The sequence below is a fragment of the Camelus ferus genome, chromosome 22 (genome assembly GCF_009834535.1).
Source record: "Camelus ferus isolate YT-003-E chromosome 22, BCGSAC_Cfer_1.0, whole genome shotgun sequence".
NCBI classification, from domain to species: Eukaryota; Metazoa; Chordata; class Mammalia; order Artiodactyla; family Camelidae; genus Camelus; species Camelus ferus.
Genome location: NC_045717.1, coordinates 18,111,339 through 18,134,512, shown reverse-complemented (window position 1 = coordinate 18,134,512; position 23,174 = coordinate 18,111,339). Strand labels below are relative to the sequence as shown.

General features: G+C 55.9%; 1 protein-coding gene across 8 annotated transcripts in view; it reads right to left on the bottom strand.

The window, feature by feature from the left end:
* Nucleotides 1–488: 488 nt before the first annotated feature.
* BRD4 (bromodomain containing 4) overlaps nt 489–23,174 on the bottom strand; it is an 81,722-nt gene continuing 59,036 nt past the window's right edge. For 3 of the 8 annotated variants that reach the window (XM_032465402.1, XM_032465403.1, XM_032465404.1), the window contains 12 exons: nt 20,046–20,255; nt 19,218–19,417; nt 18,565–18,860; nt 17,356–17,466; nt 8,175–8,227; nt 7,658–8,048; nt 6,456–7,052; nt 3,368–3,742; nt 3,104–3,234; nt 2,756–2,961; nt 2,436–2,673; nt 489–2,088 (listed from right to left, as the gene is read on the bottom strand). In XM_032465402.1, the coding sequence (XP_032321293.1) occupies nt 2,020–2,088; nt 2,436–2,673; nt 2,756–2,961; nt 3,104–3,234; nt 3,368–3,742; nt 6,456–7,052; nt 7,658–8,048; nt 8,175–8,227; nt 17,356–17,466; nt 18,565–18,860; nt 19,218–19,417; nt 20,046–20,255 (2,877 nt within the window). In that variant the 3' untranslated portion in view covers nt 489–2,019. Of the gene's footprint in view, nt 2,089–2,435; nt 2,674–2,755; nt 2,962–3,103; nt 3,235–3,367; nt 3,743–5,419; nt 5,607–6,455; nt 7,053–7,657; nt 8,049–8,174; nt 8,228–10,586; nt 12,888–17,355; nt 17,467–18,564; nt 18,861–19,217; nt 19,418–20,045; nt 20,256–23,174 lie in introns of those variants that run through there. The other 5 variants (XM_032465405.1, XM_032465408.1, XM_032465409.1 and 2 more) reach the window with 5 other exon arrangements.

Here is a 23,174-nt window from a genome sequence, read left to right as displayed (position 1 = left end):
CAGGCAGGGCAGCAGGGTATCCACCTGGTGGACTTTCTTGGGCAGGAATGTGTGTGTGTGTTCTTGGGGGCGGGTGAGGATCCTATTTGGGGGGTTGTACACTTATCTAAGAATACTTGGTTAACCCTGAGCTTAAATGAAAGGAGGAATTCGGTAGACAGGCAAGGTGGGGGAAGTGACTCAAGTCCTCTGGTAAGTGGGGTACTAGATGGAGGAAGGGCAAAGGGGAAGAATACTGTCTCGAGTTTGGCCAGGTTCTGCTGCAGCATGTTATCAACCTAGGCCAGGGTCCACAGGAAGAACGGGTACCTGGGCTCCCTGTCATAGCTTCAGCTTGTGGGGGCAGTTCCTGCCTAGGGACAGCAGTCAGGCCAGACAGGCCAGGTGGTCCCCGGTGGTAGTTCTTGTACAAAGGTGGTCTGGAGGGCCCCCTGGGCCTAGCCTAGGCAACAGGTGGTTCACAAAGAAATGTCAGGGAGACACCAGCATTAAAAAAGAGAGATGTGTTTATTCCATGATCAGTACAGACCAAATGCATATTCACCGTATGAAAGTCAAACCAGTCAGTGACTCCAGAGTTTGGCCAACACTGAGGCACCAGCGTCGTGGTGTAGAGTGGGTTCTCATGGCACACGTAAACTCACCAAGGGCTCCAATTACAAAATTTTTTAAAAAGTGGGGGAAGGGGCAGCCGGCTGATAAGGGCCAGGCGCCGGGCAGGGAGCCTCTGCCTCAGTCTGTGGCCTGTGGCCCCTGGCCCCCTGTGCCCGCCTCATGCCCTGGCCCTTCCTTTCCTGGTTAAAAAAACAAAACAAAACAAAAAAACCCTCAAACAGATTTGACGTTAAAAAACAAAGAAGCCGACGAATAGGGGCAGAAAAAGGGGAAAGAAAATGCAGCTTTCTGACTTTATAATTAAAAATAGACTAATAAAGTTTGAAATTGAGTAAAATATAGGCAGTTTTTTTGTGTGTGTGTTTTGTAGGTTTTTGTTTCGTTGTTTTTTGTGGGTTTTTTTTTTTTTTGAGCTTTTTTTTACACCAGTTTGGTGGAGTCACCAACAAACTTCAAACAAAGATATGCCAACTATGTTTCACTACACAGTACAGCCACGGTCACACACTACCCACAGCGCGGTGGCAGCTGCCGCTCAATGAGGAGACGATCACACCATTTCGGAGATAAGCAGTGCCATTGTGTCTGGAGGAGAAGAGAGAATTAAAAATAAAATAGAATCCAACAAAAAATATATATATAGAAAAAAACCCAGAAACACAGGTGGGAAGGAACTGACTTTGGTTGGTGGCCTCACTCGCCCGGCGAGGCCGGCCCACATACGCGCGTGTGACAGTCACCTCGCTCCAGATTGCCATGGACACACACACACCTCCACGGCACTATTCCCTTTTGCACAAGCGAACACTTACAGAGAGCGGCTCTCGATTAAAGGCTTGTGGGGGGAGGGGAGGGGAGGGGTGGGGTCTGTTCAAGGCAAAGTCAGTGCCAGCAAGGGGGTGGGCCAGCTCCCTCGCCACCTCCAGCTCTTGCAGGCTTGCCCTGGTCTCCTGGGTGTGGGCAGCAGCAGCTGAGGGTGTGGGGAAGGACTCCTGGCAGGCAGGACGTCATGAATGTCACGTCCTCAGGGACAGAAAATCAGTCATGGTGGCGGCAGCAACGATGTCCTGTGTATACTGTGTAGACATTTGGCGGAGAGAAGGGCCTCTGCCCAACTCGCGGGGACTCGGGGCTTGGGTCTGGCCGGCACTTGCTCATGGTGAGGCGTGCTCTGAGCCGACGTCCTGTGGGGGGGTGATGGGTGGCGGGACGTCTGGCTGGCTGTAAGGCAGATAGGCTCTGCGATCCTCAGCTGCCCATCAGGCCTGCCCCAGGCGTAGCATGCAGGAGGGCCAGGCCCGGAGACACCCCCTTGCCGCTGCTACTGCCTCCACTGCTGCCCCTAACACTATGGAGAGTCAATGTTTTGCCAGAAAATCAAAGTCAGAAGTCACCTAGGTGCTCTCAGAAAAGATTTTCTTCAAATATTGACAATAGATCACTCTGGAAATTCATGTCAATGGTAGCTGCCATCTGGAGAAGAGAGGAGGGAGAGAGGGAGTGAAACTCGGTGCCTTGCCCTTGTGGTGGCTCCCAGCCCCCGACCCCTGACCTGCAGCATTGGCTATTCTCTCAGGGCCCACACCCTGGAACCTCCCAGCACCCAGCCTGAGCACCTGAGGCCAGCATAGTGCTGACAAGGAGCCCTGTCCCGAGCACCCACTCGATGGATCTCTGCTTGCACACCCCAACTCAGAGAGTGAGTGCACCCTGCCTCTCTGGGTTCTGGGCCCCCTTTCTCACCAACTCCAAGGGTGGATGGATCCCTGCCCTGCGAGGTCCACCAGATCCCACCCCGCCACCCCCTAGACCCCACTCACCGCTTCCCGGCGCCTTCGCTCCTGCTCCTGCTTTCGGGCCAACTCCCTCTGCTGGTCCAGCATGGACTGGGGCTGGGAGCTCCGGGCCTGGGGGGCAGCGGCGGCGGCCACGGCAGCTGCCTGCTGCTGCTGCTGCTGCTGTTCCTGGCGCTGCTGCTGCTGCTGCTGCTCCTGGCGCCGACGCGCTTCCTCATGGGCTCGCCGGGCCTGCTCCAGGGCATCCTCATCCTCTCGGCTCCTGAGCAGGGCGGGACTCCTTGTCAGCACGGGCACCAGTGCAAGGTCTGGGAGCCCTGCGCTCACCCAGAGACCGCACCCACCTCATGCGCTCCTGCCGTAGCCGCTCCTTCTCCTTCTCTGCGTGCTCAGCCTGCGCTTTCAGGGCCTTCTCGCGCTCCTCCTTCTCCCGGGCCGCCCGGCGGAACTGCTCGAAGCTGTCACTTGATGACTTGGCTGTGGAGGATGGGGTGGTGGGATGCTTCTGCACCAGGCTAGCCCAGGATCCCATATTCTTGATTTTTAGGTCCTGCGAGGCAGAGAGACCATGGGGCAGATTAGGGACCCAGCTGTGTCTGGACTCCTCGAGAGAGGCCTGAAGTCTGAGGACACTCACCAATGCATCTCCCTGGAGTCAGGGTGAGGGGCACTCATGGGTCCACTGTTCCTACCTTTTTGGGTGCAACTGGTGTCTTCGGCTCTTGTTTCTGTTTGTCCTTGTCGGGGGCCCCTGGTGGGGGTGCGTTCTGCTCAGGGGGCCGAATCACAGGCCTCCCGACATCCACGGGCTTCATCTCAGGCCCTGGAACACAAACAGCCCATGGGCCTGTGCCCACCCCACCTCAGTGGGGCATGGTTGACCGGCCCACAGAAAGCTCACATCCAGCACAGGCCTGGGGGCCTCCACCTCGGCTGGGTGCAGAGAGGGCACTCACGCTGGGGCAGGTGGACGGGGGCCTTGATGTTCTCCGGATGCTTGGGGGGCTCCGGCCGCAGCGAGGGGCTGAAGGGCTCACTGCGGATGATGGGTGAGTGGATCTTCTCCTCTTTCACCACCACCAGGGGCTGGGGCTGGACCACAGAGGCCGCACGCAGCTCCTGGGATGGCACAGGCATGGCAGCCGGTGAGGCGGTCAGGCGCCCCTGGCCCTGGCTTGTGCCTGTCCCTGGGGGCCGTGGCCCAGCCCTGCCCTTTACCTGCTTCTTAGGCTGGACGTTTTGCTGGGGTGGCGACTGGTGGGTCAGGCTCTGGAACTGTGGCATCTGAGGGGAATGTATCATAAGCGGGGAGGGCGCTTCACGGAGGTGACCTAGGAGAGGAGATAGGAGCTTACCAGCAGGTTCGGTAGGGAGGCTGCCGGCCCTGGGCCCCTCTAGGCACATCCAACCCAAGGGAAGCCCCACAACGGCTGAGCCCCTGGCATGCTGGGTGCTGTGCTCAGTGTGCAGCAGGGCTCTGAAGCCATGAGCTCAGTCCTGCTGTTTGATACCATGTGTGTCAGAAAAAAAGTTCCCACTAGGAAACTTGGAGAAGTGCGGATCCTGATATTTTTGGTCCCACGTGAGTCTGAGCTTGAATACTTTTTAAAAGCTCTCCAGACAGTTCTCTGGTATGGCTTGGGTTAAATACCAGGGATGTCAAAAACCCCACAGAGCAGGCAGCCTAGGCCCCCTGCCGTCCCCATGTGGCTCGACTTGCCTGCCTAGACAATTGCTGTGGGCCAAGGGCCGGGTCCCCAGGAACCTCCCCAACACAACTCAGCCTTTGAGGCCCAGTCAGAGGAGGGGCGAAGCCTGGAACTGGCCTGCACCACAGCGCGAACGGTAGAACAGGTCTTGGACTCGTGGTTCTTGCAAAGTGGGCCAGCCCACTCAACCCTTATCCAACCAAAGGCTGGGGGACCCGGGTAGCCACAGGGTCCAAACATCCAGCACAGGCTAAGAACCCGGAAAGCCCCGCTACTGGCCCCTAGAAAAGGCCTGTCAAAGCACTTTAGCCTGATACTTTAGCTTCACTGGTGAGGAAACAGTCCTAGATCACAGCAGGCCAGCACCTCAGGACCAAGCAAGCTGGCAGAGCTGAGTCTCGTCTTTGACGACTCCACCCACCCCAATTACAGTATGTGGACACCCTCTTGCTTGAATCCCTGGTATGTCCTGGCCAGCTCCAGCGTGGGACAAGCCATACCTGTCCACTTAACATAGCCGCCTCTCTGCAGTGCCTTTGGTCCCGGCCCTGCCTTGTGCCTCATGCTGAACAACCTAAGCTGGGTGCTGCATGCCAGCCCTTCCACCAACCTCCTTCAGGACTACCTCCAGCTGCTGTCTGCCAGCACAGACACCCTTGGGCCCTCCACAGGTTCCCTAGCCAGAAGTGCCCATTTCCATGGGCCCAGATCTCAATGCCCCAGCTATGGTGGACCTCCCAGCCCCTTTAGAGCTGGAACTCACTACTAACCCTAGAAGTCAGAACAGCTGCTTGCAGATGACATGCCCATGAGCACCAGCCTGTCCCTGTGCCCTGGCTCCCGGCCTGTGCGACTGGTTTTGCTGGCCTTGGTGCTGGGCTGCCCAGGTCTGGCCCGGCCAGTGATCCATAAATACATGACTACAACGGACTCTTGTCTGGGATGGCTCCCCTGCTGAGGATTACCTGGATGATGGCAGGCTCTCAGGCCCACGACTTACAGGAATCTCCTGCCCACTGGTGGCTTCATCCACTAGAACCTAGACAGGAGCCCAGTGGCTCAGGGGTGGTGCCTGCAAGTTGGCTAGATGCCCAGGGATGCCTGCCAAGCCTCTTTGGACGCCAACAACTTGGCCTTTGGCCCAAATTCCCCAGCTGGGCTCCAGCCCACATCATCCCCTGTGACCCATTTCAGGCCACAAGAGCTCAGGGGGAGATGGGCCCAGAGACTCAAAGCACAGGTAACCAGAGGGAACCTGTCCTGCCCCAAGTGCTGACTCTTCCAAAGGCACCTCATCACCTGCCCATCACTGGTCCCCACAGGGAAACCCAGCGTTGCTCAAGGGTGGAAAACAGGCACAGCTGCATGGCTGCTGGGACCACCACTGGTCTTTCCCAAGGAGGTCAGCCAGCTGTTCTTGGCTCAGGGTGTGCAGCGATCCACTTGGCACCTGGCAGCTTTTGCGGGGTTTAGGAGCAGTCACAGCCTAAAGTTAAAAGCCTTGTTGTTTAATTTGCAGGCACCACCCACTGCGCCCCCCAAGCCAGGCTGCACAGTCTACATGCCAAGTCCAGGAATCTCAACCCTGACCCTCACACGTCACCACATCATGAGGCATCTGCTAGAACACTGCCCCACCATGGTTGCCAGAACGTTTTGGTCAGACACCTGAAAAACAAGTGCCTAGGGAAGGTGAGAGGGCATGGCCTGCACAATACCACTGACAGGAAAAGGGCAGCTTGGATCAGGCTGGAGACTGGGAGCAGGAGACAGGAACGGCTCATGGGTGAGCCCTGGGCTACTTTTAAGTCTTGACCCAATTCTCTCTGACATGGTCCCAGCTCCACCAGGGGGGCTTCCCAACACCAAAAGCAGAGCATCTGTTTTCTGCAGGTTCCCAAACAGACCTGTCCCTGGCTATGCCTGGAACTCACACCCTACTGTTTATTAAACTAGCTCCTGCTTGTCCTCTGGTCACCTCCTCCAAGAAGCCTGTCCCAACCCCCAGAGGTGAAGCAGGTGCCACCTCTGAGCTCGTGGCTTCCCAACCTAGCAGGAATCACGATGAGCTGTGACTTGACTATGAGTTCCAGAAAGGGGTCAACAGGGGCCTGATTCCGTCATCTCAGCTTATAAGCAAGATGAACAACTGATAAAAGACAATTCATGAAGTATCATCACCCTCTTTCAGCTATTCCTCTCGAACCCCAGGGCCTTCGAGGCTCAGCTCTGAGCCCATCTCAGCCTGCAGCACAAACTGACCCATCTGGCTTCTCAAGAACAAAACTCGACCTAGCGCCAGCCTCCCCAGGGCCCAGGGGCGGGCGGCACTTACCAGTTGAGTAGGGGTCTGACTTGTGGTGCCGGGGTGAAGGGTGGTGCTGGATGACTTGCTGAGGCTTGGCGGGCTGTGGTGGGGGTGGCTGCTGGCCCGTGGGCGGGTGGGAGGGCTGCTGGCCGGGGGGCGGTGGGGGTTGCTGGATATGGGCTGGGAACTGCATGGGCTGCATGTGCACGGGCCGTGTTGGGGGCTGGTGCTGTGGCTGGGGGGGCGGCTGTGGCTGGGGGGGCGGCGGAGGTGGCTGCTGCTGCTGCTGCTGTAGCTGCTGCTGCACCGAGGGGTGGGGTGGGGGCGGCAGGGGGGCTGGGGGCTGGGACTGCACCTTCACGGAAGGGAGTAGTGGTGTAGGGGGCTGCACCTTCTGCAGTTGCTGCAAATAGAGCTGCATCTGCATGGAGGTGAGGGGTGGGGCAGGCGGATCTTCATCCTCCTGCAGCAGCACTTGGGGGGGCTGAGCCATGGGGGGCTGCGGGAGCAGGGGCGGCTGGGCCAGGGCAGGCGACACGGCCGGGGGCCGGGCGGCCTTGGGGGGCAGGGCGGCAGCTCGGTTACTGGGCCGTGATGGCTGCTGAGGCAGCGCATTGTGCAAAGCTGGAAGGACACAACAGCGCGGCAGTGAGGCTCACGTGCCCCGCGGCCCCCAGCCCAACCTTTCCACTCCACCCTGACCTCCTGCTTGTCTCTCTCCAACTGGCAATCTCTCCCCATCTTCCTCGGCTTCCCACAAACTCAAGAACAAGGACAGTTTCCAGGCAGAGCTTTGGGATCGGGCCCCTCGCCAGCATCACCCTGCCCTGCGCTCCATGAGCCCAACCTTCCTCCTTTCCAAGTGCTTCCCACTTTCACACTCGCCCTGCAGGTCTCAAAGCAAGCCTTGCCTGAAACCCACAGGTATGTCCTCTCTGCGGTGAGCGTGTGTCCCCTCAACCTCCACTGCTGACTGGGAGCTGCGGAGGAGTCACACCTTTCTCCATCTGACACAATGGCTGGCCCAGCAGAAGACCTGAGCCATTATCTTCTGTACCAAAGCACTAACTCTCCATGCAAAGCCCACCCTGGGGCCTCTTGTGTAATTTCCAAAAAGGTCCTGGGAAGCTGCTGACCTCCCCTTAGAGATGAGACAACTGAGACTCTGAAAGTCACCCAGGGTGGGAAGGGGACCTCCCGACACCTCGGCAGGTGTGGCTGCAGCTCACCTGGAGGAGAGACCACCGAGTGCTGGTTGAGATGAGGCGGAGTGCTGTGCTCGGGAGGCTGGGGCAGGTGAGGGGGCAGCTCAGGCTGCGGCAGGTGCAGGATGGGCTGGGTGAAGTGGCCAATGGGGTCGAAGACGCTGCCTGGGAGTTGGGGTTCCAGGACGGGCACCTGGGCGGTGATGAAGGGCGGAGGCGAGGACTTCATCGCGGGGGCTGCCTGCTGTGGCATGGAGGGTGGGGGTGGTGGGGGTGGGGGCTGCGGCTGCGGCTGCGGCTGCGGCTGCGGCTGCGGCGGCGGTGGAGGCGGTGGAGGCTGCTGGGGAGGCGGTGGGGGCTGCTGGGGCACGGGGGCCGGGGCCTGCTGCATCTGCTGATGGTGGTGGTGATGGTGCTGCAGACAGACAGGTTGATGTCAGGCAAGCCGAACCTGCCTGGGTCAGACATAGGGGCCCCCCAGGGCCCACAAAGACAGGTGGCTACTGCTCACCTTCTACAGGACACCCCCGAGACCACATACCTTCTTCTGCTCCCTCCCGGGGTGCCCCTTCTTTTTTGACTTCGGAGCCATCTCTGTGGAGGAAAACAGATGGTGGTGAGGCTACGGGGAGAAGACTGGGAGCTGGTTTTGGATGCAGAGTGAGAAGAAAACAGAGGGTGAGTTCACGAGAAGGGCCAGTGACAGTGAGAGGGAGGGTGGCTGGGTTCTGTCTGGGATGGGAGTTGGTCACGGGGGAAGGAAAGACACGTTGGGTGTCACCTATCCATTTGCCTGCTACTTTTTTCTAGTGGGGACCATGCCTGAAAAGCTGCCCTACCAAGTTCCAGACCACCAACTCCATTAAAAGATGACACCCAAGTGCACTGGGAGCTGAGCTATGGAGACCTCCTTGCCCAAAGCCTCCCCATATTTGCTAGTCAGAGGCCACCAGAGTGACCTGAGCATCTGCATCCCATCCTGCTTTGCCTTGGAACAACCATGGTGTTTGAAATGATCATGTCCATTTGACAGATTAGCGAAGTGAGGCTGAGAGAAATTAAGAGACTTGCCCCAGGCCACATAACTAAAAATTAACAACTCGGCGGCCTCCAACTGCATTGTCTCTTGAGGCTCACTCCTTCCCATTCTCCCATGGGAAGCAGAGATGCATGATTTGGGATGAGAGAGATCAGTGACGTCAGCATGGGCCAAAGCCCGAGCACTTTGTGAAGGGAGAGGAGAAAGGAAGGCCAGCCAGCCAACCTCCTTGGATGACCAGGAGCAAAAAGGGGAGGTGCTAATATCATGGCCAACAAAGGAAGAGTCCACTGGTCAGACTCCCCTTGCCCGCAGGAGACTGGCCTCAGAGAAGTTCCTGTGTTGGGATACTGTCAACGTGCTGCAGGGAGAAATCCCAGTTCCTCAGGAGCCGATGACTTGTTGCTGCCACTGTGTGGATGCATCTGGGGTGTGCCTGTCTCTGTGAGGACTGTGTAAGCACCAGCATGACTCCCTCCGCCCCTACTCCAGAGATTTATGCTAAGGAACTTTTGCTGGATGGATGCCCTTTGCCAAACACTGCTGGGTGTAAACCCGAGAGGGAGAGAGGGAGGGGAGGCTTGGCAAGTGCTCAAGGGCTAGAAAATAAGTCACCAACCATCAGGTGGGAGGGGGGACCCAGGATGCCTTTCGGATTCTTGTCCCTGAGAGGCACCTCATGGCTTTGCCTGGCATCTCGAGCTCCTTGCCAGGGTTCTGGCTCTTGCTGCTGGTGTTGGAGGACACATGCCCAAAGCAGAGTAACCTCCACTGGAAGCTGCTTCACGGAGGGCTGTGCTAAGCTTCTGTGAGGTGCGTGGCGTCAGGGTGCAGTGTGCCACCCAAAGGGATGAGAAGGGACCTCATGCCCTGCAAGAGCTCACCATTTCATGCAAGAGACAAGACAGTGACACAGACCTCAGCAGCTACAGACGTATGTCCTCATACAAATGGCAGCGACTGGGGACACCTGGGACATGGGAACTGCAGGCCCAGTCCCAAACCCAAAGACTAGAGATGCCAGCATACAGAGCTCAGGACTCTTTGGGTCACATATGAAACTTGGTCACACATACAAAAGGGAGAAGTTTGGATGATCTGCAGGACCAGGGTTCAGGATGTCTGGCAGCCCCAGGGTGGAGAAGGAACACTGGACTATAGAGGCTGGAGGCCCAGACCAAGAGAACCTTATATACACGAGGGTAAAGTCTGGTACACAGAGGCTGCTGAGCCAAAGGAGTGGGAGAAAGAGGCCAGGGCATTCCACCAGGCTGGGCTCCTCTCCCAGCATGGATTTCAGTAACATAAACTGCAGCTCAAGGGAGGCTGGGGGCAGCTGCTCCCATGCTGGTATGCCTTTGGGGGGCCTGGGGGAAGAAAGGGGCCAATGGGTAAAATTTGACCAGTAGAAGACACTGTGTTGCAGGGAGAAGGCTGGGTGGGGCCAGGATGGCCTGTCATCTCGGCCTTGGGGAGAAACACCTCTTTCCACCATAAAAGAGGGACAGTAGCTCTCCGAGCCCTCATACCTCCCCACAGCCATGAGCAGAGAGGCCCACGAGGGAACTAGGGGGACACAGTGCAACGGGGCCCTCATGGTTTCAGGGAGCAGGTCTCAGATGCCTTAGAAAAGTCACCAGGAGTATCCTCCCAGGGCCCCGCTGAGGTGCTGAGTGGGGCAGGCCTAGAGTGGGAGAGAACGTGGGAGGTGCACAGCAGACCCCCAGGACCAGAGAACTGAGGGGGCCGGCAGGGGGGACCAAAGGGTGCTGGAGCCTGTTTGGGACAGCCACGCCTGGCTCATGTGGCCCGAGCCTTGTATTGGAGTTACTGGTAGGAAAACAAGACAGGAAGTGCACAACTTTACAACACACCAGCCCCAAGACACCCCCACACAAAACTCTCTAGAAAGGGTTACATGAAGATGGCCTCAAGTACTGTGTGATCTTTATTCCATGAAAATCTTGAACTCAACACAAATTTTATCTTTACATAGATGGCAATTGTACAAAGAATTAAAAGTTTTTTGTAAAATCTGATTAAAACACTGATTCCTCCCCACTCCCTCCCCCCAACTCAAGGGAAGGAGACAGGACAAAAGGTTAAGGGCAGAGGTGTGGAGCCCATCAACTGAACCGACCGGGAGCCTCAGCACCAGCAGACACCTTGGCCTCCCACCCCTCCAGCAACTCATCAGGCCCGGCTGGCACCTCCCACTGCCCGCACGTTGGAAGCTGCTGACAAGGGGTGAGTGGGCTTCTGCTCTTTCTGCTCTGTTCCTGGGGCACCAGGTATAGGTGACAGCTTGAGTCTAAAAATCAAGTTCTCTGCCAGATGTAAGTCCCATAGGCAAGAAGGACAGGATTCCTGGAGAGCGAGGGTGCAAGGACCACACAGGAGAGCTGGTCTGTGGCTATGGCCCATGCGCACACGTGTGGGAAAGGGTAGGGCAGTACCACAGGCCGACACTGTGGGAATCTAGCCTTCCATTTGTTCCAAGACGGCAAAATCTTCCCAGAAAGACAATGCCAGTGGCTTCCTAACTGTCCTGTGGGAATCTCCGGGCATGAAGCAACCCTGGCTTGAGCCAGGCAGAGCTGCACTGGGAACCCATCAGGCACAGGCCAAAGGGCAGCTCAAAATAGTCTGGCAAATGGAGCCTGACTGGAAGCTAACTGGCCAGAGGGTCAGGGAGCAATCTAGGAACTTCCAAGTATCAGTGCAGGGCCCTGGAGGTTCTGGGGAGGCTGAAACTAGAACCCAAGGCCAAGGCTGGTCTGGGACAGTTAGAGCTGCTTGGGCCTACGGCCCCAAGGAGCTGGGGATGGGCGCCAGGATTTGCACACACGCAGTGGCCAGCTGCACCTCTCTAGCCTGCCCCGAGCTCCAGAAGGCAGACTCCAAGATGCCAGGAGACGGTTAGGCCTTGAAGCGCACACAACCTACACTGAGAACAAAATAGCTCTGACACGCAGATGCTATTCCTTAGGGGATTTCTCACGTCAGGCAGTTTTCCGCTGAGACGCTGGATTCATGACCAAAAAAGGGCTGGTATTTATTTTTAGAGCAAAAAAAGCCTATTCAGTGTCTCTTAGAGGGCTGGATAATGTGGCTACCCTGGTCTGCCCCACCCTCAGTGGCTGTCATCATTCTAGAGGACTAAAGACTAGGAGGGTACTTGCACTGGCAGTGCCTCTCAGAAACGTGCATGGAACAGGCCCCGAAGGCTCTGATGCCCTCACCATCAACTGGTCCAGCACACTGGGTCTCAAGAGTCCTTTCTTTCTCACTAACCCAGATCCCGACCCTACTGAGGACAGGGATAAGCTAGAGGAGCCAGGGCAGCTGGCTGCGCAGCCACTCCTCCCCAGACTTCCCTCACTAATGGCCTGCCTGGCAGCTCCTGACCACTGCAGCCTGCTTCTAATTACCTAGAAAGGACGGGAGGCAGTCTAAGAGGTACCTTCCCCATTCGACTCTCAGAGAAAAGAACAAAGAAGTTGGGGAAATGCCCAAATGGCAATAATGGGAACAGTGAAAACAGGAGGACTCCTGGGGGCTGTGTCAGCTGTGGCTGGTGACAGCCTCTGGCTAACGGAGCCTCATAGGCCACCGGAGAGAAGGCATGCTGAGGGACAGCCCCGATGAGCCTTCGGGCCCAGCTGGCCTCCTCTAAAGCCCTGTTCCTCATTTGGGGAAGCTCTAGATGTTAGCATGTTCTTCCTTAGGCTGAATGGTATCTTTCCTGGGCTAATGTCATTGCAAGGTCCAGGAGAGAAGTAGTTAGGATCCAGAGTCCCGGAAAAAGAGGGAGGATTGAAGAGAAAACATTTGTGATAGGGCCTTGCACACAGAGCAGCACCACATGTATGCGTGTGCAGGGGGGACTGTTATCACCCTTTGAAAGATGCCACCCACCCAGAGGATCCCAGACAACCAGGGAGGCTGGGTGGGACAGCCAGGCAGTCTTTACACAGGAGGCCACGGGCTGGGCAGCCAGGCAGGCAGCCTTCCCAGAGGCGGGACTAGGCGTGAGCTGCTGGACATGACTAATCCACCCCGGGGAACAGGCCCAGGGCTCTGAGGAATTCCATAACTTGATGGAGTCCTGTCCCTTTCACGGAAGAAAATGGACTTAAGCTATAGCTTGCTGGGAAGGAATCTGGAACTGAAGACCGTTTTATTAAGAGTCCGTGTCCAATGATTAGGCAGGACCTACATAGAGGGAGAGAGAAACCAGTGTGAGAGAAATGGTGTGGAATGTACCATTCAAGTCATAAGAACAGAAGAACCGCAGACTGAGCCAGCCTCCTGTGCCCTGTTTGCTGACAGGGCACAAGAGAACAGTGCCGCAGACTAGGAGTTCCGCCCCCTTCCTGGCCAGCTGCAGTGGGGACAGACCCACCTTCCCCTTAGAAGGGCCTTGGATCCGGAAGGCGTGGATGTCTCCAGAACCGCCCTGAGCCTGTTTATGCTTCTAGACAGAACTGCTTCCAGTAATGAATGAGTTCCATGTGCGCCGAGTACACGCTGCTGTTTCCTTTACTGGTCTTTGCATTTGAGAGGCTCCCCTGACTGTTCTCCTTGCCATCACTTCTGAAGACCAGCCTGGTGTGCCACACCCATTAGGCACCCACTGATTCGAGGATATCCCCCCAGGGTCTGCTTTTCTGCCATCTTGCGTATCTCAGGGAGGTGACGCTGACCCTTCCTCAGGACTTGGGTGGAAGGAGGAAAAGCCCCCAAGAAAGGGGCTCTGGAGTGCAGGACCTCTAGCTAACAGCTTCACCTCCGCATTCCTACAAACCTCAAGAAACAAGCAAAAAATTATAAAAAGAGGAGCCAGTTACAGGAGAAGAACAAATACAAAAATAAAAACAGGTTGAGGCGGAAAAGTTGTCCTTTCTTTTTCCAGGGCATCAAATGCAGCTCCCCTTGCCCGGGGAGGGGGCATGGGACTCGTCCCCACCCACACAGCAGAGCAGATGCTTCTGCTAGAGTCACAGACACAACCAACACTGCACTCCCATGGTCCCCAAGTGCGTGTGTGGGAAAAACCCGCCCACCAGCCAGTCTCTCATTCAGGGCACATTCCACAGGGCTCACCCTTGCCCATGAAGCTCCAGAATACTTCCAGCTGCAACCCCTGCATGTGTGGGTGTGTGAGGGGTCACCTGGCAATTCAGGTCGACCAGCTATAGCCTTGTGCTCCAGATCTCTCCCACCCCCACCTCTGCCAGGGGACTTACTCTTTCCCCAAGAGTACACATCACAGCCTTGGCGCAGGCAGCAGCGGGCCCCAAGATGAGACTGGAACTCAGCCCTTCCAAGACACTCCCCCGGGGTGGGGGTGGGAGGTCGCGGAAGCTGAGGTTGGCTGTCTGGGAAGAATGCTCCATGGCCTCTGCCTGCACTTTCCAGCTCAAATCTTTCCAAAACACCAAGCATTCCTTTTCCCCCTGAGGCTATTAAGAAACACCCACATGCACTGATCCTGGGAAAAGGAAACCAGGAGACTAAAATAGCTGGAGTGTGCTCCCTCTGCAACTAGAAGACCAGGACCAAGTCCAAGAAAATTACCCCAGAATTCCCTGAATCGTCGTCCCAGCCTAGGCCAGGGGCATTCTTCAGTGGGACAGGAGCTGTGTCCCCACCTCTGCCCATAAAGACCTGTGGAGGGCGGGGGACATTTGGGAAGACCCAGGCATCAGCAATGTGACAGAGGGGAAGTTGAAGACGGCTAAGGGCAGTGGGAGGGAGGCACTTATACCACTGCCGCTCCCTTTGCAATACTGAACCCTCAAACGGATCCAGAGTTGGGCCAAAATCAAAGCTCAATGAAAGTCCACGACCAACAGCTGGGTTCAAAGGATATGGTGGGACTGGCCAAAATTTCTGCATGCTGCTGGGTGGGAGGAGGAACACATGGTGGCCTGGGACAGAGATGGTGAAGAAACACCCCCTCTGCCCCAGTCTGTGGACACACCACCTTCCTGAACAGCAGCCTGGCCCCAAGGACCAGCCCCATATCCCAAGCAGTTGGCAACAACCTTGCCTATGGACAGTGGCCAGAGAGCAGTCCACATACCACCACCCTAGCCCCAATTTACTGCCTCTGTTCAATTTCTTTCGGTGATTCACGTCTTGGGGCTCTGTCAGCACAACTGACAAAAACAGGTCCTTTCAGGAATTTCGGCTCTAATCCAAGTGGAAACACAAGAATAAGAAGGGCAAAACAATTAAGCCCCCAAAGACCAAGAGAAATACCTTCAGTGCCCCCCACCAGCCCTACTCACGAAGGCAGAAACACCTATAACTGGTCATTGAAATCTACCTAGCTCCATGGACCCAGTACAAGCAGCTGCTGGAGTTTCCTGTGTGGGACTGGGTGGTAGATGGCCACATACAGTGGTACCAGGGTGCAGGCTGCCACTTTGGGACCTGTAGAGTCTGAGCCACAAGGCACAAACCTACAGGGTAGGTCCTTCCCAAGAGCAAAAGCAAAAGCTCTCAGCTGGCCCCCGACAGAGCTTTCCAATGAACACAGATGACAAAGGAAAAGCCAGGACCACGAAAACAAAGGAGAGCCTCGCAAAACCCAAGGTAGGGAGGGTGCCGGGGGAGAGGAAGGAGCTGGAGGCCGCCGAAGGAGCCGCCAGGGCTGGACTGCTGGAGCCTGGGAGCCTGCAGCCTGGCGGCTCTGAGACTGTAAATCTCTCTCTCCTTCCCGCCAGGACAGCTGTTCCCAGGACTCTCAGATTACTTGTTGCACAATCTTTCCACTTTCTTTAAAATGGGGGAAAATGAAAAAAGTAAGAAATGCTGTCATGCTTGCTTCATAGCAGGGGTGTAGGGCACTCAAGAACCCAGGAATTTTCCTGCTTAAAGCAAACACCCTGAAGAGTTCAGTGGCCAGGGACAAAGGTCATAGTCACAGATTCACAACTGGGACATCAGGATGTGACGGTAACAGCCCCCTAAGATGCCATGTTGGGTGGGGCCAAGCCACACTGTTTTAACTGTCTAGTCTCTGTCAGTTTCAGTTTTTGGGGTTTTCTTTGGTTGCTCAGACCCTTAGGGAAAAAGCCTGCTAAACCCCAAGCAGGAGCAGCCCTACAAGAAAATGTAGGTGAGAAACCCCAGAGGCAAAGGCAAACCTGAGGCCGGGCTGGAACTGAAAGTGAGAAGTCAGTAGTCATCAGGAATGCTAACTGGGCCCAAGAACACGGCCATTCACCAGGCTGAGGGCAGTGGGCCCCGGCCTGGGGCCAGCCCTTCCTGAGCAAGTATAGGGTGTGGTGCCCCCTGCTGGTTGACATATTTTTTTAAAAAAAGCAATGGAGGGGGATGCGGGTTAGGAAGGAAAAAGGGTAAGAGACAGCAACAGAGGTGATCAGCAAACTACTCACAGCAGCCTCTGCAAACAACAGATCAATAAATACAGAACATAATTAATTTCATGTCACTTTGGCCCACTGAAAACGAGGTAGGCCAGAGCATTTGGAGTTCTACGGAAGTCCTCACCAACCTCCAAGGTGAGCCCTACTACTCACTTGGAAAGCCTGGTGCCCTTACTGTAAGAAGATGAATAGTGACAAGGCCCAGAGGCCCCCTTGTCCCAGCTTTGCTGCACAGAGGCAGGCTGAGCCGATACGAAGACCTGTGGACCCACACACCTCAGCGCAGCATCACTCTTCCCAACTGCTATAAGTTGTCCTCAAACTTCTTAGTGTGGCCCCTGGGCACCACCAGGTCACATTATTTATTTATGTGAACCGATGAAGTGGAGCTTATCGTTTATTTCCAGTTAGAAAGAACATGCCAGCAATCTTTGTTGCCCAAACACATTTCCCACTGTGGATGTGCACAATGCAGCCCGCCAATTCTCTGCTCAGCTAATGGAGCTAAACTTGCCCAAAGACAACCCCGTGTGCCCAGGCACAGATGGCCAGCTCCACCTCACGTAACAGGCTGGTCACCAGGGTTCTTCGCTAGCCTCTTCTCTGGACCAAGCTGACCATCTGCTCCCCTGAGAAAAACCAGGAAAGCTTATAACTGGAGAAGTCTCCTTCCCTACCACCACGCAACTGTCAGCATCTCCACCTGCCCCCACCTCCTACATCAAAGCTGCTCCTCAAGTGTGCCAGAGGGCACAGATGCGGGCCTATGGAGCACGGAGGGAAGAAACTGTTAGAAGTACAGGACATACATATCCCAAGTGCGTGTAGAAAAAAGCAGTCAATGCAGCAGTGAGCACACCCTGGGGAAGGTGGCAGTACCCTAAGCCCAGAGCACAGCAGAAATGAAAGCAGGCTGCTCCACACCTGCCAAAACACATCACCTGGAAGGGCTGTGCTGCATGCAGCTGTGATGCAGGGAAGACCATTGAGGCTGGGCAGGGTCACACTAAGATCAATTCCATCATCTGTCCTCCATTCTCTTTCCCCGGGGCTCTGCAGTTTCAACACCCTTGGCCACTTGTCCTCCCCTGCAGCCCAGGTCACAAAGAGACAGGTGCTGGGCTACCCATCACCCCAGTCAAAGGTTAACATGGCAGCCAGGAAGACGGACAGATGAGAGGGCCCAGCAAGTTCTTCTTATGACTGCCATCTCTGGTCTCTAGTAGCCTGGACACAGGACTGAGCACAGGGAGCAACAAAACTCTAAGTTAAAGACATCTAACCTGTTTCAGAGTCTTCGCTGTCAGAGGAGCTGGACTCGCTGGTGCTCTCCGACTCGGAGGACGAGAAGCCCTTCATCTTGGAGGAGCCGGCAATCACATCAACTTTCTCAGCTGCAATAAAGCAACAAGGACAGTTGTCAGGCAGGACCCTGAGTTCCATGAGCCAGAGGGCTGGCTGCTCCTAATGGCTGGCTACGGTTATTCCAGACCCCAGCCAGTGTCACACTTCCCAGCGGTTAGCTGACAGTCTGTCATGCACGCCAACCAAAAACTTCGCTTATCCCGGACTTTTTAAGGTCCCTCCAGTCTCTCAAAATACCCTCTTACAGGAGTCACTGAGGATTAGGAGACCAGGGTAGGAGGGAATTCCCTAACACAAGGCAGTGCTGGGCTTATGCTCGTCAGCTACTTTTCTGGCAGTGTGTGAAGAGGACCTAAAGGTGACACAACAGCCAGAGGCAAAGCAAGACAAAAGACAGAGCCCCAGTGGATCTCCCAGCACTTCAGCATGCAGACCCAGACCGGGGAGAGTGTCACCATGTGGCACCCTGGGGAGAGGCCCAAGGACCCCAGGGGTCAGTGTGGGCTGGGACAAAGACTGTGTGCAAAGTTCTGACGTGGATTAAATCCTACTAGTTCTAAGTCAAAAACTGTGAGCTAACACAAGGCCCTGATAACACAAAAGAGCTGCCTGAAGGACTTGCAAAGAGGGGACTACACAGAGCTAGAGAAGACAGCAGGCAGGTGCAGCCTTTCCTCCTAGCCATGCCCCACCAGAGATCTGAGAGGTGGGGGGGCAGGGAGCTGTTGGGGAAGACTTAGTGGCAGGCAACCGAGGATGAAAGCTGCTGCTGCTTAGAGCAAGGCTTAGGACACCAAGGTGTGCAGGCAGACCCCAGATGGATACCGGCCAGATAAGTCAAGAAAGGCACCAACAGCACACAGCAGGGTCGAATGTGATGTCATAACCCTTCAGAAGTTTCAAGGTTTCTACGTTGAGGACACAGGTTTTATAACTGGGGGTGGGGTGTGGGGAGGATCCTGCAAAGGGAGAGGGTCAAGACTGGACAGCAGAGCTAACTGAAAACCGAAGGTGCCAACAGGGGCCTCGTTAACTGGTGGGCAAAGGGGAGCAGCTCAGCCCACCTTCTCAGTCCCCTTCTTCACCAGGGACTGGGAACACCCCTGCCCCAGGGGGCCCAAGGGCACCTTGAGGTTTCCTTTTCTTCCGCAAACAGGAGGTGACATAGCGCTCCAGTTCACGCAGGGTGGACGGCTTTAGGGTCTCAAAGTCAATCTCGATCTCATCTGGATTGGAGTTCTTGAGTGATGGCTCCCGCGACTGGATGATGTGCACCACACGGCCCAGCTTCTCGCCTGGGAGCTTGTTGATGTCCAGGCTAAGCTGCCGCTTCTCCTCATACGACATGGGCTTGCACTTGTCCTCCTCCTCTGACTCGTATGCAGGAGGGGGCTTACTCTTCATGGGTGCTGGCTCCTTCTTGCTACGAAGGGGTGACACAGATACCATCAGAAACTGGTCCTGGTGGGGAAGCGGGGCACCCAACCCTCCATCTGGGGCTTGGGGAGGCTTCCACACCCCCACCTGGTGGTCTTCACAGGAAAACAGGGGATGCTGGCAATACCTTCCTGGGAGCACGCCGCAGCAGTTGAGACCGCAATGGTGAACTAGGGGCTGCTATGGCTTGTCCTTGCCAACAGCACCACGCTACCTGCTATCCTCCCTCCCTCACCTAACAAGGTGAGCACGAAGGGCCCATCCAGAGGAAAAGGCAGAGGCAGCCTCCCTTCCCACGGCCGGGAACCCCCACCTGGACCAGGGGCAGGGGCGGCCCACAGACCTCGTGTTGCTGTTACTGCTGTTATTTTTCTTGGTCTTTTTGGGAGGAAGTTCCTTGGCTTTGCTTTTCTTATTCTCTTCCACTTCCTCTTTCTTTTTGTGCTTTTCTTTTTTCTTTTCCTTTTTGTCTTTCTCCTTTTTCTTTGGTTTGTTCTGCTGGGGCTGCGAAAGGGCTGCAAGCTGCTCGTGCACGGCTTTGAGCTGTGGAGCAGACAGGCAAGACACACACACTGATTACCCATCACCCTGGTCTCTATGGAACCCCATCGCCAGGGTTTGGAGACAAGGGAGGCAGGGGGTGGGGGCTGGCCTTCAGCTCTGTGACCTGCCATCTCACCAGATTTCCAAAGTGCCCACACCCACCCAGACCCTGAACTCCAAAGGTGGCCCAGTGTCTTCCTTGCCAGAGGAGCCACCCAAGCCCCGTGGCGATCCTGGTCCCAGGAAGAGTCCCTAAGACGCTGGGCAAGAGTGCACAGACACTTGTGGGGACTAAAGGCCTAATGGCCAGTTTGTCAGGAGAGAAGCACCCAGGAAGCCCCAGGAGATAAGGACATGCTACCTTGGCCTCCTCCTTCCAGACACCAGAAGGATCCAGAAGCCTCACTTCTGCCCAGAGAACGGCCATGTCACCCCACCTCCATACCTGCATTACACATCTAAGTATGATCAACATGCACCTGGCCTGCCATAAGGGGCCCAGTGGGAACTCCGCTCCTGCTGGAACTCAAAGCCAAGGACATCATCTGGAGACCCCTAGTGAGACTACCCTAGTCCACGGATCTGAGAGGGAAGGGGGGACTAGAAATGGGGCTGTCTGTGTCCTCACCTGCTCCTGGAGCTCGGCCAGCCGTTGGGCTCGCTCTTCCTCGGAGTCATCAGTTGAGCTGTCACTGTCTGAGGAACTATCGCTGCTGCTGTCACTGGATGAGGGCGGGGCCACAACCTTGGTGGGGGGTGGCACCGCTGGGGAGGACACAGCCACCACAGGCTCCTCAGGCTCATCCGGCATCTTGGCAAAGCGCATCTCGAACACATCCTGGGAGGGAGTGGGAGGAAGCCGTGCCCATGAGGGCTGCTGGGCGCCGAGACAGGTGGACTGGGGGTGCCTGTACCGTAGCCCTGCATCACCACATTGTGTCTGGCTGCTGGGGTTGACTCAACAGGAAGCAAGAGGGAGGTTTAAAAAGGGCCTGGCCAGTGATGACCCCCTTCCCATCACTAAGGCAAGGGGCCACCCAGGCCCCCTTGATAGTTCTTCCAACACTCCTCTCTCAAAGCTCACTTTAAGGAGGAAGGTGCTCCTGACATGGTCTGGCACCCACACCCTGGGAAAGAGCCCAGGTAAAGACATGTGACCTGCACCACAGGAGACAGCTGGCAGGCCAGGTGAGGACCGACGGAAAGAATACTCTCAGGCTCCCAACAGGTTGGTGTTCATTTAGTCAGCACATCCCAAGGGAGCCTTCTGGATGCTGGGCTGGGCACCAGGACACAACAGTGAACAGCACCGGAGGCTCTATCTCACGATTCATGTTCCTGTAGGGAGTGTGCCCAGCAGAGCCCAAAGCCAGCGAGGAGACCAAGCCCTCGCTGCAGCGAGCATGTAACCAACTGAGCAGACCCGTGCCACTAGCTGGGGCATCTCCACGGTACACCAGGCAATGTGAGAAAGATACGGATGGGAGATGGGGCGCTGAGGATAGACTATGGGAAGAAGCCAACACTGCGAGGTGCAAGTAACCTTGTGGAGATCCTGGGTTGACTGAGCACAGTATCCCACCCCAGGAGATCCTAAAACCTCCCAACTCTGAGATTCAGAAATCTGATGGAACTGTGTGGGTCACAGAACGTAGGGGGCAGCAACCCTTCCTGGGTACCTGGGGGTTCAGCTGCGTGCTGCACCAGCCAGCTACCCTTGCTACCCCAACAGCTCCAACATCATAAATCTCATGATAACTCAGGATTGAGGGCTGGCTTTCCAGCAGGATTTTGGGACCTGCTCTAAGCCTGGATTGTCAGTCAACATGGCAACACACACAACAGAAGGGGCCTTTCCCAAGTGTGAGTCAATGCCTGAGAGAGCAGCACAGCCCAAAAGGGTTGTGGGCTCAAACTCCAAGGCTGCTGTTTCAACTGGGGCCTACTTGACAGAGCCAGCCCTAGATGGCTTTCCTGATGTCTTTGGAAACACAGCTTCAGGCCTCCTAGCCCTCAGGCAGCTGCAGAAGTGACCTGGACAGCAGGGCAGGCATTCCACACAACTGTGGTGCTGTCCCCTCCCCTCCAGACCAGTTCACTCAGTCTCCTTGAAGGCAGGTTCTCCTCTCAGCAAGGTGTCTGCCTGAACTCTGCTATCGGAATGGTTTTGAGGTTAAGTGCTAGAAGGGCAGTAACTTTCTAATTTACTCAGAAATAAATCCTGGAGCAGATCTGAGGGCAACAGAGAAGACAAACAGGAGGGATGACCAGAGGCCATCACCAGCCAGGTGATGCCCTGGATGTGAGCAGGCTCAGGTCCCCGACTGACCCACACAAGCATCTTAAGAGCCAGGCCTGCTCTTAGAGAAGTATGTCTAAGAAGGTGGCAGGGCATCAGGACCCCACAAAGGGAGGAGGGTGGCAAGCAGGGCCTAGCACTTGGGTGCTGCTGGGAGGTGACCATTTATCAAGCAGAAGCTGCCTCGTGCCACCTATCTGTGAGGCTAGCCTCCCCCGCCAGCTGCCAGACAGCACTACCTTTGCCCCAAAGCCATCACTGTTCCTATCCTCCCCTAGCTGTGACTGTTATGGAAATAGGGGTGGCACCCACCTTGAGACCTTCTTCCACTCCCCTGCTGCTTCTTGGTCTCTGCCCTCCCAAGGCCCCAAGACCAAATAGCAAGGAGCATGTGACAGGTCAGGTGGGCTGGCTGGGAAGGCACCATGGGGTCTGCAGGGCTGAGGGCCTGTAATCCTCCCACCTGCTCCAGCTCCAGTGGGGGACCATCCTAGGCAACACAGTCAGGCCTGTATGCCAATGAGCCAAGGACCACTGCAGAGAACTATCCCCAGTGGCTGAGACAGACTCACACTTAACCAGCGCCTGCTCTGTAGTAAACAGGAATGATGTGCTCCCTGCCCTCAAGGGGCGAACACAAATAGTTGAAAAGTGGTCTAAGTGCCAAGGTAGAAACAGCAAGAGGTGGCAAGCAGCCTGTGCGGGATCTAAGACCTAAGAGTAGGACAACAACATCTGCAGACCCCTGGGAGGATGGTGCAAAGGGAGAGGTCGAGGAGAGTGGGGTCAGGGGAGAGGATGGCAAAACCCAGTAAGACGCATCTGGGCAAGTGTCTTATGAAGGAGGACAGCAAAAGGGAGGACAAGTGAACACGAACAAGCAGCACCCTCTCAAGGGAGCAGGGGCTCAGGCTTTCTGCATTAGGGTCAACAGTGTCTTGAGGTGGACCCATCTCCTCCTCCTGGTATGACATTACCAGCCCCCCTCCTCCAACAACCTGAGCTCATCAAAATTCTCAACATCAACCAAGAACACTGGTTTCAGAGAGCAAGTATCTCCTCTTGCTAGAATGTTGACCAGAGTCATTTATTCTGGGCTACATCAGACTCATGGAGAAAGCTCCTTATCCCCTCTTTAGTTAAAAGGAGATGCTCAGGTACTGGGATGTTGCAGTACCCAAAGACTCCTGGGCAAACCAGCCTGCACCTCTGCACAGCTGGAGACCCTAGGGGGAAGTACAGTTCAGTCAGCCCCTCCATGGCCACGCCTGGATATTGCTGTGGGGCTTGGCCATACCTGGGCATCCCCCAGGGCACAGAGACTGGAGGGTATAGGGGTGGGGAACAGGATATAGGCTGTGGGAAGCCCAATAGTTTCAGGTGCTGGGGATGCAACTGTGCGTGGACACTAAGATACACACACACACACACACTCTGTCTCTCTCTCTCTCTCACATA